Source organism: Oncorhynchus clarkii, chromosome 19 (genome assembly GCF_045791955.1).
Source record: "Oncorhynchus clarkii lewisi isolate Uvic-CL-2024 chromosome 19, UVic_Ocla_1.0, whole genome shotgun sequence".
NCBI lineage: Eukaryota > Metazoa > Chordata > Actinopteri > Salmoniformes > Salmonidae > Oncorhynchus > Oncorhynchus clarkii.
The window spans coordinates 47,877,726-47,896,550 of NC_092165.1; the positions used below are offsets into that span (position 1 = coordinate 47,877,726).

The following is an 18,825-nucleotide window of genomic DNA, read 5'->3' on the forward strand; positions in this document are numbered from 1 at the left end:
TAGATACTCAGTCACCATATTAGATACTCAGTCACCATATTAGATACTCAGTCACCATATTCGATACTCAGTCACTCAGTCACCATATTAGATACTCAGTCACCATATTAGATACTCAGTCACCATATTAGGCACTCAGTCACCATATTAGATACTCAGTCACCATATTAGATATTCATTCACTCAGTCACCATATTAGATACTCAGTCACTCAGTCACCATATTAGATACTCAGTCACCATATTAGATACTCAGTCACCATACTAGATACTCAGTCACCATATTAGATACTCAGTCACCATATTAGATACTCAGTCACCATATTAGGCACTCAGTCACCATATTAGATACTCAGTCACCATACTAGATACTCAGTCACCATACTAGATACTCAGTCACCATATTAGATACTCAGTCACCATATTAGACACTCAGTCACCATATTAGGCACTCAGTCACCATATTAGATACTCAGTCACCATATTAGATACTCAGTCACTCAGTCACCATATTAGATACTCAGTCACTCAGTCACTATATTAGATATTCAGTCACTCAGTCACCATACTAGATACTCAGTCACCATATTAGATACTCAGTCACCATATTAGGCGCTCAGTCACCATATTAGATACTCAGTCACCATACTAGATACCCAGTCACCATACTAGATACTCAGTCACCATATTAGGTACTCAGTCACCATACTAGATACTCAGTCACTCAGTCACCAAATTAGATACTCAGTCACCATATTAGATACTCAGTCACCATACTAGATACTCAGTCACCATATTAGATACTCAGTCACCATACTAGATACTCAGTCACTCAGTTACCAAATTAGATACTCAGTCACCATATTAGATACTCAGTCACCATACTAGATACTCAGTCACTCAGTCACCAAATTAGATACTCAGTCACTCAGTCACCAAGTAAGTCATCTAGATCCTCTTTCATTGTTCTTCCTCATCTCCTCCTCAGGTTGTTCTGTCTGTCTGGGTTAGTCATCTCTTCCTCAGGTTGTCCAGTGTGTATCTGGGTTAGTCATCTATTTTTCAGGTTGTTCAGTGTATGTCTGGGTTAGTCATCTATTTCTCAGGTTGTCCAGTGTGTGTCTGGGTTAGTCATCTATTTCTCAGGTTGTTCAGTGTGTATCTGGGTTAGTCATCTCTTCCTCAGGTTGTTCAGTGTGTGTCTGGGTTAGTCATCTATTTTTCAGGTTGTTCTGTCTGTCTGGGTTAGTCATCTATTTCTCAGGTTGTTCAGTGTGTGTCTGGGTTAGTCATCTCTTCCTCAGGTTGTTCAGTGTGTGTCTGGGTTAGTCATCTCTTCCTCAGGTTGTTCAGTGTGTGTCTGGGTTAGTCATCTATTTCTCAGGTTGTTCAGTGTGTGTCTGGGTTAGTCATCTCTTCCTCAGGTTTTTCAGTGTGTGCTGGGTTAGTCATCTATTTCTCAGGTTGTTCAGTGTGTGTCTGGGTTAGTCATCTATTCCTCAGGTTGGTCTGTGTGCGTCTGGGTTAGTCATCTCTTCCTCAGGTTGGTTTGTGTTTGTCTGGGTTGGTCTGTCTGTCTGGGTTAGTCATCTCTTCCTCAGGTTGGTCTGTGTGCGTCTGGGTTAGTCATCTCTTCCTCAAGTTGGTTTGTGTTTGTCTGGGTTGGTCTGTCTGTCTGGGTTAGTCATCTCTTCCTCAGGTTGGTCTGTGTGCGTCTGGGTTAGTCATCTCTTCCTCAGGTTGGTCTGTCTGTCTGGGTTAGTCATCTCTTCCTCAGGTTGGTTTGTGTTTGTCTGGGTTGGTCTGTCTGTCTGGGTTAGTCATCTCTTCCTCAGGTTGGTCTGTGTGCGTCTGGGTTAGTCATCTCTTCCTCAGGTTGGTCTGTCTGTCTGGGTTAGTCATCTCTTCCTCAGGTTGGTCTGTGTGCGTCTGGGTTAGTCATCTCTTCCTCAAGTTGGTTTGTGTTTGTCTGGGTTGGTCTGTCTGTCTGGGTTAGTCATCTCTTCCTCAGGTTGGTCTGTGTGCGTCTGGGTTAGTCATCTCTTCCTCAAGTTGGTTTGTGTTTGTCTGGGTTGGTCTGTCTGTCTGGGTTAGTCATCTCTTCCTCAGGTTGGTCTGTGTGCGTCTGGGTTAGTCATCTCTTCCTCAGGTTGGTCTGTCTGTCTGGGTTAGTCATCTCTTCCTCAGGTTGGTTTGTGTTTGTCTGGGTTGGTCTGTCTGTCTGGGTTAGTCATCTCTTCCTCAGGTTGGTCTGTGTGCGTCTGGGTTAGTCATCTCTTCCTCAGGTTGGTCTGTCTGTCTGGGTTAGTCATCTCTTCCTCAGGTTGGTCTGTCTGTCTGGGTTAGTCATATCTTCCTCAAGTTGGTTTGTGTTTGTCTGGGTTGGTCTGTCTGTCTGGGTTAGTCATCTCTTCCTCAAGTTGGTCTGTGTTTGTCTGGGTTAGTCATCTCTTCCTCAGGTTGGTTTGTGTTTGTCTGGGTTGGTCTGTCTGTCTGGGTTAGTCATCTCTTCCTCAGGTTGGTCTGTGTGCGTCTGGGTTAGTCATCTCTTCCTCAAGTTGGTTTGTGTTTGTCTGGGTTGGTCTGTCTGTCTGGGTTAGTCATCTCTTCCTCAGGTTGGTCTGTGTGCGTCTGGGTTAGTCATCTCTTCCTCAAGTTGGTTTGTGTTTGTCTGGGTTGGTCTGTCTGTCTGGGTTAGTCATCTCTTCCTCAAGTTGGTCTGTGTGTGTCTGGGTTAGTCATCTCTTCCTCAGGTTGGTCTGTCTGTCTGGGTTAGTCATATCTTCCTCAGGTTGGTTTGTGTTTGTCTGGGTTGGTCTGTCTGTCTGGGTTAGTCATCTCTTCCTCAGGTTGGTTTGTGTTTGTCTGGGTTGGTCTGTCTGTCTGGGTTAGTCATTATTTCCTCAAGTTGGTCTGTGTGTGTCTGGGTTGGTCATCTCTTCCTCAGGTTGGTTTGTGTTTGTCTGGGTTGGTCTGTCTGTCTGGGTAAGTCATCTCTTCCTCAGGTTGGTCTGTGTGCGTCTGGGTTAGTCATCAGAACATCTACGAATGGCCTTTTATGGGTTCTTCATAAAGGAAGACAATCTCAGTGATTGTTAAACGTCGTGTTGATGTCGCAGCTGAAACTAATGCAATATCCATCTGTAATTGTTATATCCTGTCACATTGTGCGTGCTTGGCACCATCCCAACCCACCAAACTATCTCTCGCCATCATTCCTTTATAGTTCATTAAGTCATTAGAAAAGATGATGGTACTCTTTGAGGAAAAGTGTGTCACTGCAATTTTCAACCAAAGCCAGCAGCATACCACCCGACATTCCACTGCTGACTTGCTTCTGAAGCTAAGCAGGGTTGGTCCTGGTCGGCCCCTAGATGGAGACCATATGCTGCTGGAAGTGGTGTTGGAGGGCCAGTAGGAGGCACCCTTTCCTCTGGTCTAAAAAATGATCCCAGGGCAGTGATTGGTGTAGGGTGCTGTCGTTTTTAACACACGTTAAACGGGTGTCCTGGATAAATTCCCAATCTGGCTCTCATACCATCATGGTCACCTAATCATCCCCAGCTCATTCATCCCCCCTCATCTTCCCTGTAACTATTCCCCAGGTTGTTGCTGTAAATGAGAATGAGTTCTCAGACAACTTACCATGTAAATTAAGGGTTAAAAAAACAATGGGTTGACACTAGACCTTATTTGAATCTGGCTTACACACACACACGCTCACACACACACGCACACACACTCACACACACTCACACACACACTGAATGCTCATCATAGTCGATGGGTAAAATAAGTCTTCAAGGAGTTTGATATTTTTAGACGTTTAATCAAGTAAGGAGTGCCACAAGCTGTGGTGAGATTAGTTTCATTTGGATTTGCTGGTAAACTATAGTGGATTGATTGGAGCATCGCCCATCTCTCCCTGTGTAGGGGGGACCAGACATCACTGTGTTTCCCCCCATCCTAATGAATACACACACGCAGCACAGGGCTATTTGCATGGAGGAAGAGAACATACAGATCTATACAGTAAGTGTCTGAACAGCTCATGCTGCTTCCAACATGATGGAATATACTAGAAAATGTGTGCTCAGTTATTGATAGGCCGAATTGAATGAATGCACTCAAGTGAGGAGAACCACTACAAACTACACTGATGGCAAAAAGAGGCAGAAAAAGGCAACACATTCTGAGATATGCAGTATCTACAGTCCGGTTACTCTCCTAGGATGTGTGGGTGTTCACGTGTATGTCCCTTCCCATGACTGAGCCCTCAGGCCTCAGCTCTGATCCTGCCCCAGAGGCATCCCCAGGGAAATGGGCTGTAGGCTGCAGGCCCTGCTGCTGCTGCAGGGAATTTCATTGATTAACTCTGCTGCTCCGCTCAACTCAGGTCCTCTCCCGCTAGGAATATAAGTCAGTGGCATTAAAATAGGACTCGAGTAGAGACGGGGATAGATCTGGCTTCCTTGGCCCCACGCTTGTCTCCAAACAACTCAATCAGTGATAATCCCTCCCCACTTCATCATTTCCTCTGAGAGGAATGTAGGAAGAGAATGATTCAGTCTTACTTTCTCCTCTCTCTCTGCCACTTTCCTTCTCTCCCTCTCCCACTTTCCTGCTCTCTCTATCTCTCTCTTCCCTGCTCTCTCTATATATATATATATATATATATATATCTCACTCTGCCACTTTCCTGCTCTCTCTCTCTATATATATATATCTCCCTCTGCCACTTTCCTGCTCTCTCTCTCTATATATATCTCCCTCTGCCACTTTCCTGCTCTCTCTCTCTCTATATATATATATATCTCCCTCTGCCACTTTCCTGCTCTCTCTCTCTCTCTCTATATATATATATATCTCCCTCTGCCACTTTCCTGCTCTCTCTCTCTCTCTATATATATATATATATCTCCCTCTGCCACTTTCCTGCTCTCTCTCTCTCCCTCTCCCTCTTTCCTGCTCTCTCTCTCTCTATATATATATATCTCCCTCTGCCACTTTCCTGCTCTCTCTCTCTATATATATCTCCCTCTGCCTCTTTCCTGCTCTCTCTCTCTATGTATATCTCCCTCTGCCACTTTCCTGCTCTCTCTCTATATATATCTCCCTCTGCCACTTTCCTGCTCTCTCGCTCTCTCTCTCTCTCTATATATATATATATATCTCCCTCTGCCAGTTTCCTGCTCTCTCTCTCTCCCTCTCCCTCTTTCCTGCTCTCTCTCTCTATATACAGTATATATCTCCCTCTGCCACTTTCCTGCTCTCTCTCTCTCCCTCTCCCTCTTTGCTGCTCTCTCTCTCTATATATATATATCTCCCTCTGCCAGTTTCCTGCTCTCTCTCTCTCTCCCTCTCCCTCTTTCCTGCTCTCTCTCTCTATATATATATATATATCCATCTGCCACTTTCCTGCTCTCTCTCTCTCCCTCTCCCTCTTCCCTGCTCTCTCTCTCTATATATATATATCTCCCTCTGCCACTTTCCTGCTCTCTCGCTAAATATATATATCTCCCTCTGCCACTTTCCTGCTCTCTCTCTTTATATATATATATATATCTCCCTCTGCCACTTTCCTGCTCTCTCGCTAAATATATATATCTCCCTCTGCCACTTTCCTGCTCTCTCTCTTTATATATATATATATATCTCCCTCTGCCACTTTCCTGCTCTCTCGCTAAATATATATATCTCCCTCTGCCACTTTCCTGCTCTCTCTCTTTATATATATATATATATATCTCCCTCTGCCACTTTCCTGCTCTCTCTCTCTCTCTATATATATATATCCCTCTGCCACCTTCCTGCTCTCTCTCTATATATATATCTCCCTCTGCCACTTTCCTGCTCTCTCTCTCTCTATATATATCTCCCTCTGCCACTTTCCTGCTCTCTCTCTCTCTCTATATATATATATCTCCCTCTGCCACTTTCCTGCTCTCTCTCTCTCTACATATATATCTCCCTCTGCCACTTTCCTGCTCTCTCTCTCTCTATATATATATCTCCCTCTGCCACTTTCCTGCTCTCTCTCTCTATATATATATCTCCCTCTGCCACTTTCCTGCTCTCTCTCTATATATATCTCCCTCTGCCACTTTCCTGCTCTCTCTCTCTCCCTCTCCCTCTTTCCTGCTCTCTCTCTCTATATATACAGTGCCTTGCGAAAGTATTCGGCCCCCTTGAACTTTGCGACCTTTTGCCACATTTCAGGCTTCAAACATAAAGATATAAAACTGTATTTTTTTGTGAAGAATCAACAACAAGTGGGACACAATCATGAAGTGGAACGACATTTATTGGATATTTCAAACTTTTTTAACAAATCAAAAACTTAAAAATTGGGCGTGCAAAATTATTCAGCCCCCTTAAGTTAATACTTTGTAGCGCCACCTTTTGCTGCGATTACAGCTGTAAGTCGCTTGGGGTATGTCTCTATCAGTTTTGCACATTGAGAGACTGACATTTTTTCCCATTCCTCCTTGCAAAACAGCTCGAGCGCAGTGAGGTTGGATGGAGAGCATTTGTGAACAGCAGTTTTCAGTTCTTTCCACAGATTCTCGATTGGATTCAGGTCTGGACTTTGACTTGGCCATTCTAACACCTGGATATGTTTATTATTGAACCATTCCATTGTAGATTTTGCTTTATGTTTTGGATCATTGTCTTGTTGGAAGACAAATCTCCGTCCCAGTCTCAGGTCTTTTGCAGACTCCATCAGGTTTTCTTCCAGAATGGTCCTGTATTTGGCTCCATCCATCTTCCCATCAATTTTAACCATCTTCCCTGTCCCTGCTGAAGAAAAGCAGGCCCAAACCATGATGCTGCCACCACCATGTTTGACAGTGGGGATGGTGTGTTCAGCTGTGTTGCTTTTACGCCAAACATAACGTTTTGCATTGTTGCCAAAAAGTTCAATTTTGGTTTCATCTGACCAGAGCACCTTCTTCCACATGTTTGGTGTGTCTCCCAGGTGGCTTGTGGCAAACTTTAAACAACACTTTTTATGGATATCTTTAAGAAATGGCTTTCTTCTTGCCACTCTTCCATAAAGGCCAGATTTGTGCAATATACGACTGATTGTTGTCCTATGGACAGAGTCTCCCACCTCAGCTGTAGGTCTCTGCAGTTCATCCAGAGTGATCATGGGCCTCTTGGCTACATCTCTGATCAGTCTTCTCCTTGTATGAGCTGAAAGTTTAGAGGGATGGCCAGGTCTTGGTAGATTTGCAGTGGTCTGATACTCCTTCCATTTCAATATTATCGCTTGCACAGTGCTCCTTGGGATGTTTAAAGCTTGGGAAATCTTTTTGCATCCAAATCCGGCTTTAAACTTCTTCACAACAGTATCTCGGACCTGCCTGGTGTGTTCCTTGTTGTTCATGATGCTCTCTGCGCTTTTAACGGACCTCTGAGACTATCACAGTGCAGGTGCATTTATACGGAGACTTGATTACACACAGGTGGATTGTATTTATCATCATTAGTCATTTAGGTCAACATTGGATCATTCAGAGATCCTCACTGAACTTCTGGAGAGAGTTTGCTGCACTGAAAGTAAAGGGGCTGAATAATTTTGCACGCCCAATTTTTCAGTTTTTGATTTGTTAAAAAAGTTTGAAATATCCAATAAATGTCGTTCCACTTCATGATTGTGTCCCACTTGTTGTTGATTCTTCACAAAAAAATACAGTTTTATATCTTTATGTTTGAAGCCTGAAATGTGACAAAAGGTTGCAAAGTTCAAGGGGGCCGAATACTTTCGCAAGGCACTGTATATATATATATATATCTCACTCTGCCACTTTCCTGCTCTCTATATATATATATATATCTCCCTCTGCCACTTTCCTGCTCTCTCTCTCTCTCTATATATATATATATATATATATATATATATATATATATATATATATATATATATCTCCCTCTGCCACTTTCCTGCTCTCTCTCTCTATATATATATCTCACTCTGCCACTTTCCTGCTCTCTAAATATATATATATCTCCCTCTGCCACTTTCCTGCTCTCTCTCTTTATATATATATATCTCCCTCTGCCACTTTCCTGCTCTCTCTCCCTCTCTCTCTCTCTCTCTCTCTATATATATATATATATATATATATATATCTCCCTCTGCCACTTTCCTGCTCTCTCTCTCTCTATATATATCTCCCTCTGCCACTTTCCTGCTCTCTCTCTCTCTACATATATATCTCCCTCTGCCACTTTCCTGCTCTCTCTCTCTATATATATATATCTCCCTCTGCCACTTTCCTGCTCTCTCTCTATATATATATATCTCCCTCTGCCACTTTCCTGCTCTCTCTCTATATATATCTCCCTCTGCCACTTTCCTGCTCTCTCCATATATATCTCCCTCTGCCACTTTCCTGCTCTCTCTCTCTCTATATATGTCTCCCTCTGCCACTTTCCTGCTCTCTCTCTATATATATATATCTCCCTCTGCCACTTTCCTGCTCTCTCTCTCTCTCTCTCTCTCTCTCTCTATATATGTCTCCCTCTGCCACTTTCATGCTCTCTCTCTCTCTCTCTCTATATATATATATCCCTCTGCCACTTTCCTGCTCTCTCTCTCTGTCTCCCTCTGCCACTTTCCTGCTCTCTCTCTCTCTCTCTCTATATATATATATATATCTCCCTCTGCCACTTTCCTGCTCTCTCTCTATATATATATATATCTCCCTCTGCCACTTTCCTGCTATCTCTCTCTCTATATATATATATATATGTTTGCCTTTGCCTCACTCTCCCTCTCCCTCTCTCGATGTTGTGTAGTATTGTTTGGTCTTGGGTCTAGGTCTCACTGCCTTCCTGGAGGTGTCCTCTCCTGTCACAGGGTTGCTAGGAACTGTTGTAAGGGCGATGAACAGACAGAGGATTCTCTCACTGTGTGTGGGAGCATCCTGTTAGTGCTACAGCACATCACAGCACGCCTCTCTCCTCACAAACTGACAGGAAATACATGTGAGGGACAAAGGGAGGGAAAAAACAGACAGTCGTGGCCAAAAGATTTGAGAATGAGACAAATATTAATTTCCACAAAGTTTGCTGCTTCAATGTCTTTAGATATTTTTGTCAGATGTTACTATGGAATACTGAAGTATAATTACAAGCATTTCATAAGTTTCAAAGACCTTTATTGACAATTACATGAAGTTGATGCAAAGAGTCAATATTTGCAGTGTTGACCCTTCTTTTTCAACACCTCTGCAATCTGCCCTGGCATGCTGTCAATTAACTTCTAGGTCACATCCTGACTGATGGCAGCCCATTCTTGCATAATCAATGCTTGGGAGTTTGTCAAAATTTGTGGATTTTTGTTTGTCCACCCGCCTCTTGAGGATTGACCACAAGTTCTCAATGGGATTAAGGTCTGGGTAGTTTCCTGGCCATGGACCCAAAATATCGATGTTTTGTTCCCTGAGACACTTAGTTATCACTTTTGCCGTATGGCAAGGTGCTCCATCATGCTGGAAAAGGCATTGTTTGTCACCGAACTGTTCCTGGATGGTTGGGAGAAGTTGCTCTCGGAGGATGTGTTGGTACCATTCTTTATTCATGGCTGTGTTCTTAGGCACAATTGTGAGTGAGCCCACACCCCACACATGAATGGTCTCAGGATGCTTTACTTTTGGCATGACACAGGACTGATGGTAGCGCTCACCTTGTCTTCTCTGGACAAGCTTTTTTTCCGGATGCCCCAAACAATCGGAAAGGGGATCCATCAGAGAAAATGACATTACCCCAGTCCTCAGTAGTCCAATCCCTGTACCTTTGCAGAATGTCAGTCCCTGATGTTTTTCCTGGAGAGAAGTGGCTTCTTTCCTGCCCTTCTTGATACCAGGCCATCCTCCAAAAGTATTCGCCTCACTGTGCGTGCAGAAGCACTCACATCTGCCAGCTGCCATTCCTGAGCAAGCTCTGTACTGGTGGTGCCCCGATCCCGCAGCTGAATCAACTTTAGGAGACAGTCCTGGCGCTTGCTGGACTTTCTTGGGCGCCCTGAAGCCTTCTTCACAACAATTTAACTGCTCTCCTTGAAGTTCTTGATAATCCAATAAATGGTTGATTTAGGTGCAATCTTACTGGCAGCAGTATCCTTGCCTGTGAAGACCTTTTTGTGCAAAGCAATGATGATGGCACGTGTTTCCTTAATCAGCATGACAGAGTGATCTCCAGCCTTGTCCTCGTCAACACTCACACCTGTGTTAACGAGAGAATCACTGACATGATGTCAGCTGGTCCTTTTGTGGCAGGGCTGAAATGCAGTGGAAATGTTTTTGGGGATTCAGTTCATTTGCATGGCAAAGAGGGACTTTGCAATTAATTGCAATTCATCTGATCTCTCTTCATAACATTCTGGAGTATATGCAAATTGCCATCATATGAACTGAGGCAGCAGACGTCGTGAAAATTTATATTTGTGTCATTCTCAAAACATTTGGCCACGACTGTACAGCATGCAGGGAGAAACATAAGCTATTGGCCAATTCCCTTCAACTGTTACCATCCTTCCTGAGCTCATTCCCAAGCTTCTTCCAGCCCTCTGGCTGTCTTTATGTCATAGCACAGCTGTCACCCTGTCCTGTCCATCTATAAATAGCAATCTTCACTGGGACAGCTGCACACAACACATAGGCTACCATGCATTCTGTATCTATACATCCATATCTCAGAATATACGGTGCATGGATGATCCCCTCAGCTTCCTCTCTGTAAATTAGGCAGTCAGTAGTGCTGAGCGATTACTGCTTTTTGAGGTTGGTTCGATTTCGGTTCGATTAACATTTTTTCGATTAAGTACACTATGCATTATGTGGGTTGAATGCTGTTCAACACAGAATAAAACAATTCATAAAAATCCCATAATGGTAGTGACTGCCCATTACTGATTATCACTTATTCACCAGCATTCATTGTCATTACTTTACTGTAATAAAGTATTTCAGTTGATGTGTAGAATACATTTGTATTATTTTAGTTATTTATTTCATTCCAATTCATCATCTCATCTCTATAGAGCTGCTGCCTGTGCTGTCTGACTAATTCACTATTTTAGTAGTTCTTCAAAGTAAATAAGGCATACTTTTATGAGTGCTAAATACCAACTATCAATAACTTAGGTCATGTATTTCCAGGTAGAAATACCTTGCGAAGCAACTGCTCTCTATTCCTGCTGGCGTAAAATAAATTTAGACGCGCAATGGACTATGGTAATTTTAGTTAACATGTTTTCTACATTAAACTATGTCGAATATACGCCTGTTGGAAACTACAACTCCCTACTATATCACACAATTCGGACTTGATCTGATATATCTCTAGAGCTCACAGAAAATGATGAATTCAAATAAATGAACCGACTTCGGTCAATTAGTCAATTAATTGTTTAAAACCCCCAAAATAACAGACATTTTGGTTAATAACTCAGTTCTAGCAGTCAGGCAACTTGCTCCTAGACTTCCTCTTTTCTTCTGATAGGGAAAAATTGACAGAATAATTTAGAGGCCTATGTATATTATCAGCTTTCCAACTGCTGTATGTTTCACTGCTGTCATGTGTGCTGTAAACATTAGCTGTAAACAGCAGTACGTAGACATCTGGAAATATTAAAAACCTATTACAAATGAGTCTGGTTAACTACACTGCCCTTCAATCGAGAGAGAGAGAGAGAGAGAGAGAGAGAGAGAGAGAGAGAGAGAGAGAGAGAGAGAGAGAGAGAGAGAGAGGAATGTAGACCCACCTTCTTCAACCTATATATCAACAAATTGGCGAGGGCCCTAGAACAGTCTGCAGCATCCGGCCTCACCCTACAAGAATCTGAAGTTAAATGTCTACTGTTTGCTGATGATCTGGTGCTTCTATCCCAAACCAAGGAGGGCCTACGGCAGCACCTAGATCTTCTGCACAGATTCTGTCAGACCTGGGCCCTGACAGTAAATCTCAGTAAGACAATAATAATGTGTTCCAAAAAAGGTCCAGTTGCCAGGACCACAAAAACTAATTCCATCTAGACACTGTTGCTCTAGAGCACACAAAAAACTATACATACCTCGGCCTAAACATCAGTGCCACAGATAACTTTTACAAAGCTGTGAACGATCTGAGAGACAAGGTAAGAAGGGCCAGCTATGCCATCAAAAGGAACATGAAATTCGACATAACGATTAGGATCTGGCAAAAAAATACTTGAATCAGTTATAGAACCCATTGCCCTTGATGGTTGTGAGGTCTGGGGTCCGTTCACCAACCAATAATTCAGAAAATGGGACAAACACCAAATTGAGACTCTGCATGCAGAATTCTGCAAAAATCCACATGAAAGGAAGCGATTCCCAAACCTTCCATAACAAAGCCATCACCTACAGAGAAATTAACCTGGAGAAGAGCCCCCGAAGCAAGCTGGTCCTGGGGCTCTGTTCACAAACACAAACAGACCCCACAGAGCCCCAGGACATAGAGATACAGAGGCATAGAGAGAGAGAGAGAGAGAGAGAGAGACATAGAGAGAGAGAGAGAGAGAGTGAGAGTGAGAGAGAGAGCGAGAGAGAGAGCCATCACAGCAGCAAGATTTGTGACCTGTTGCCACAAGAAAAGGGCAACCAGTGAAGAACAAACACCACTGTAAATACAACCCATATTTATGCTTATTTATTTTATCTTGTGTCCTTTAACCATTTGTACATTGTTAAAACACTGTATATATATATATAATATGACATTTGTAATGTCTTTATTGTTTTGAAACTTCTGTGTGTAATGTTTATTGTTAATTTTTATTGTTTTTCACTTTATATATTTACTTTATATATTATCTACCTCACTTGCTTTGGCAATGTTAACACATGTTTCCCATGCCAATAAAGCCCTTGAATTGAATTGAATTGAGAGAGAGAGAGAGAGAGAGAGAGCGAGAGACAGAGACAGAGACAGAGAGAGAGAGAGAGAGAGAGAGAGAGAGAGAGAGAGAGAGAGAGAGAGAGAGAGAGAGAGAGAGAGACTGTGGTGTCTGCAGCGCTGCAACTTCACTCTGCCTTTAATCACAGGCTTTCTCTCTCTGAACCGTCCAGCTTTGGCAAGTCAACATGGCAATTAATTGTCTTATTAAATCCTGCCGCATTGCCCTATCAGCAAAACAATCAAAGCCTAATCCTCGCTTTCTACTCTTTTGGAAGGAAAAGAGTTGTGTTAAGCGGTGAAAGTGAATTAATGAAGGCTAAGACACAACAGTAAAACAAAATGATTTTGTAGTGGCACTTTGGCTGAGCAGTTGAGTGGCTAATAAGGCAATGTATTATGCTTGTTTTTTCAGTCAGTCCTTTCAGATCTACACTATCTGCTTGTCTACAGTATCTAAGAGAGGGAAGAGCAAGACTTACAAAGAGAAGGGAGAAAGAACATGAGAAAGAGATAGAGGGGTTGAAAGAGAGAGATAATTATAGAGAATGAGAGAGATAATTAAGTTTGCCATGAGCAGCAGTCTGTCGTGAATCTGTATCCTGGCCAGGTGAGCTGGTCACATCCATGACTTCATTGCGTTGTCACTGTCACCTTACTGCATCTAAATCAAAGCTGCTGTCCCTCCCTAACAGATACTAACAAGGGCCTGAGTGTGTGAGTGTGTGTGTGTATTCATGCTAGGGTAATTGGGACAAATTTGTGAAATTAGTCTGCAAAAGACAGAGAGCGATGATCGATGGCACATACAGCATGATTCCAAATATTTGTCATTTCAGGAAGAAGCCAACTGTACTCCATCTCTGTCCTGTTCTATGCTCACTAACACACCAAACGTTCCCATTTTTGGAGAGCACTCCGCTCTCTCACAGCATCATAACTTCCTCTCTTTTCAATAGCTTTTTTCTTTCTTTTCTCCCCTGTCGTCAAATCCAATGACAACAACAAGGTGACTGGCACTTTGAACCATCTGGAGTGCCACAAACACCCCACCTCCCAAAAACAATAACAACAACAACTCTTTTTATAGGACTGCACCTTTAAACCGAAATGGAAAAACAAAGCAGAACAGCAACAGGATGCTGCCTAACTTCCAATGTGACCATTTTAGAGTGATGTTCTTGACTAACAACTCAATCTAACTACCTCACTGCTCCTGTTGATAAGGAAAGGGATAGAAATAGAGAGACATTCAGCCAGCCAACAAGCCAGTCAGCCATTGAGCCATTGAGCCAGCCAGCCAGCCATTCAGCCATTCAGCCATTGAGCCAGTCAGTCAGCTATTGAGCCATTGAGCCAGCCAGCCATTCAGCCATTGAGCCAGCCAGTCAGCCATTGAGCCATTGAGCCATTGAGCCATTGAGCCAGCAAGCCAGTCAGACATTGAGCCAGCAAGCCAGTCAGACATTGAGCCAGCTAGCCATAGACCAGAATATTCTGTTTATTTCCCCCTGTCTCCTAGCCCTCTGTGAATCCACAGTCCTCCCTGGTAGCTAGTTCACCTTAGAGAAGGGGCATCAATCCCCAGGGGAAATGCGTCACCAGCTGGGACGATTGACAAGGCTCAAAATAGCCCTGCAGTGGAGAACCAACGGAATGGACTGGGCTATTTATAGAAAAAACAACGTGTTTATGGCCGTTCAGACACCCCATCAAAAGACCAGGCAAAGAATGCATTACCATCTCTTATCATCAGTCTCAGGGAGAGCTTAGTGCACTTAGAGAGATAAAGAGATTCGAGGTTCTAGAGGCTACCGTTGTCTGGGGTTCATCATTTTCATCCCCATTAAAAGGGTTTTGTATACAGACGCTTGGAATTATTCACAAAACCTCTGTTTTCCTGTTTACGTCAGTTAATAGTCAGATAAGCATTGCCTCCTCACTAGAATGGTGGGTGGGTTGAGTCATGTATCATGTATTTCTTGTCCATTAAAGACAGCAGTTACACCACATTCTACTTCGTAGAGAGTCTCTGAGGCGTATTTATCTGAGTGCTAGGGAGTTCAAATGTTTTTAGCTTCAGGCAATATCCCACTCATGGGTTGTATGTTAACTGTAAAACAAGTACTTTTTACTGTCAGGAAGAGCTTGATATTGATTCATCATACACCAACAGCATCGTTTCATATACAGCGTTATTTTAGTGAAAAAGTACAGTAGGCATTCAGTGCCGTGGGCAAGGAAGTTGCCATTCTTAAACAAATACCCTTTACTACCACAACCCTAACATAAAACCTCTGGACCATCAACTACAAAAATGCTGATTCACTTTGAATTGATCTTAATGTCATTACCCACAATCTACCAGGGTTTCCCACAATGCAGATCCTGGCCTCTCACACACCAATACAGACTAACTGACTCCTTCTGGAAACATGGCACTACAAAAAGCTCAAACCTGCAATGATCCTGAGTCTTTTCTTTGGCCCCCCCCCCCCCCCCCGCCTGGTCCCTGGTGTTATTCATTGATACAGTAATTGATATCTCCCACTGAGCTGTCCCCTCACTGCTTCTACCCTGCTGAGCCCCTGACAGGTGACTCATATCCTGGACAGGGAAATACAAGAGATTATCTCTCAGAACTATCAGAGGTCCAGCTGAGACAAACAACATCATAATAACGCTGTCTGGATTCAGGGCTGTCTGTCTGCTGAACATGAGCCTCTGATGGAATAGAGTGCCATATAAACGGCAGGCTTAGATATTGAGATCCATGCTAATCAATGAGCCTCATTGTTTGCAGTGTTTCTAAGTGTTAGAATGAAGCATAGCTGGTCTTCGGTTCTACACTGACTGATAATGACCATAAATCCTCTCTCTCTTCAATGGCTTCACTAAATCAGACTACCAGTGGACCTATGTCTATGTGTACATATCTGTCTGCTTATCTGTCAATCCCATCCATTTGACATTTTAGTCAATTAGCAGATGCTCTTATTCAGTGACTTCGTACTGGTCTCTTTCTTTCTTTCTATCACATTGCTGTGGTTCTGGCAACATGGCTCCAGCAACGGACAGACTAGGACTAGAAGAGTGACTCACCTGTAGGTAGTGGCAGGGCCTGAGGTTGGGCTTGAGGTCTGTGGGCATCATGGGTTTCTCCAGGTTGAGGGAGGACTTCCTGTAGGCCTCCTTGGCCTGGCTGACGGTCAGCGTTGACCAGGAGCTCCTCTTCATGAACTTCCCTTCAGGAGCCATGGCCACACTCTCACACGCGGAACACTTCACATCGTTGTTGCTCTTGGAGGTCTTGAGCGACAGGTCCCCGTAGTGGCTGTGGACAGAGTCGGGGTAGCAGTGGCTGCTGATGTGGTCCACATGTTGGCGTGACATGACACTGGGCGTCCGGTACGTACTGTCACTGTCCAGATTATCGTCTGAGCTCCACCAGCCCGCCACCCCGGAGCGCTGCTTACTGCTGCTGTCTGATGACTTACGCTCTTTGCTCTTGCTGCGCTTGCTGTGTTTGTGGTGTCCGTGGTGGTGATGATGGTGGTGGTGGGAGCCTTCCCGGTGCGAGTCTCCCTTGGTTCCGTTCATCTTGGACGAGCCCTCCAGGGAGTGGGACTTGGTGAAGAGCTTCTGGACAGAGTGGACCAGGTGTCGGATCCTCCCAGGGCTCTCGTTGCGGTGCTCCGTGGTGGTGGTGGATGCCCTCTGGTACTGCAACGTGTGGAAGCCATCACGGTGTAACGGAAGCTGCTTCTCAAACTGGTCCAGCAGGTTGGCTGGGATTCTGTTCATCTTACCGCTACCGCCATGCGACGAGCCACACTCATCTCGATCCCGTGATCCACCGCCAACACCTCCTCCTCCTCCTCTACTACCACCATCCCGCGACCCGCTGCCGTCGTGGTGGGAGCTGTAGTGCATCCTGGGAAAGGTGCTGCTGGAGATGGAGTGGTCTGTGTTGGCCATGGAGACGGGCATCGCCATGCACTCAGAGTGGATGGAGCTACGGGGAGAGCAGCGGTGATGGTCCATGAGACAGCTCTCTGTGGGGCTGAGGAGGTATGAGGGGGTGCGGGACTCATGGTGGTCCAGGGAGTGGTCGCAGTCGGCCAGGCCGCAGGTGTGAGCTGAGGTGATCTGGAGCTGGCTGGGCCGGCCACCCGATAGAGCCTTCATGTTCCTGGGTGGAGGAGGGGAGTAGCTGTCTTCATCGAAGTGCTGAGAAGGAGACCATGAATACTGCTGGTCTATGTGTGTGAGAGAGAGAGAGAGAGAGAGAGAGAGAGAGAGAGAGAGAGAGAGAGAGAGAGAGAGAGAGAGAGCAACAGATGCTGTGTAAATAGCTAAGAACATATAACCTTCAGCAGTTGCAACAATTAAAACCCATGATCAAATCAGCTGCTTATCAAATGCCATTGTCACTACAGCAGCACAATGTAGTCAGTCACCTAGAACAACAAAGTGGGAAAAGAGAAAGTAAGATCACAAAATGTCACAGTCCCACAAACCTTTTATTCTCTACTCCCTCCCTCCCTTGTCTGTCTGTTGGTGCCAGGCTGTGAGGCGAGGCATGGCGAGGGAAGGGGGACAGGTAGCAGCTAGTGTTGCCATTTATCCATTGCAAATTGAAATAATAGCCTATCATTTTGGAGCGGGGGTGTCATCCGTCAAAGCCCTGAGGAGAGCGCTTTGAGGTGCATCAGCGGACGAGCGTCCTTGGGAGGCGTCCTACCACCACGGCAGCCACATCGCTGGATTAAAACCACATTCTCTGTGATCTGTTTCCAAGGACGGACATCCCAACCCACCTCTCTACAGCATTTAACTTAATCAGAGAATAGCTTTACTTTATTTAGACAATCCACTACCATTCTTTCACTCTAGTTACACATACCCTCCCCTTGAATAAAACAGAGACAAAGGGATGCCAGACAGAGACTGCAGAGACTACTAATGGAATAGTATTATTTTAATGTGTAGGGGATAGTGGGGTAAGTTGAGCCACCCTTGTTTCTACATTTACATTAGAGTTACATTCTAGGAAACACAACATTTGTAATTTCACCAAATATTTAGAAAGCAGTCATAATTTCATGGAGTCTGAAGGATACAACCACATGGAAAAAGTGATTCGCAAGTTAGGTCCAAAAAATGTATTTTCAACAAGTCAAATGAATGTATTGTGTTACAGGTTTCATGATGCTTGTATCTAAACCAAAGTAGATAATGTTAAGATTGTTCTACATATCAGTTGCGGTCTCTATAAACTTCAACGAGATTCTTAACCTTGCATGAAAGTGCATCATTGTAGCTACTTTCTGAAAGCATTGTAGTACCTTCAGAAAGTATTCCGACCCCTTGACTTTTTCCAAATTTTGTTACGTTACAGCCTTATACCAAAATGTATTAAATAGCTTCTTCCCCTCATTAATCCACACACAGTACCCCATAATGATAAAGAAAAAACAGGTTTTTTTGCTAATTATTATTTTTTTTTATATGGAAATATCACAATATCACAATATCAGACCAATATCAGACCCTTTACTGAGTACTTTGTTGAAGCACCTTTGGCAGCGATTACAACATCGAGCCTTCTTGGGTATGATGCTACAAGCTTGGCACACCTGTATTTGGGGAGTTTCTCCCATTCCTTGCTGCAGATCCTCTCAAGCTCTGTCAGGTTGGATGGAGAGCGTCACTGCAAGTTCGGGCTCTCGTTGGGTTCAAGTCCGGGCTCTTGTTGGGCCACTCAAGGACAGTCAGAAACATGTCCCGAAGCCACCCCTCCGTTGTCTTGGTTGTGTGCTTAGGGTCGTTGTCCTGTTGGAAGGTGAACCTTCGCCCCAGTCTGAGGTCCTGAGTCCTCTAGAACAGGTTTTCATAA

At 44.1% G+C, this 18,825-nt stretch overlaps 1 protein-coding gene across 1 annotated transcript in view; it reads right to left on the minus strand.

Annotated features, from left to right (window-relative positions):
- Positions 1-17,114, minus strand: part of LOC139374309 (disks large-associated protein 2-like) — an 84,818-nt gene extending 67,704 nt beyond the window's left edge. Inside the window, exon 1 of the mRNA XM_071115342.1 lies at positions 16,029-17,114. Within this exon, the coding sequence (XP_070971443.1) occupies positions 16,029-17,114 (1,086 nt within the window). The remainder of the gene's footprint in view (positions 1-16,028) is intronic.
- Positions 17,115-18,825: the final 1,711 nt, after the last annotated feature.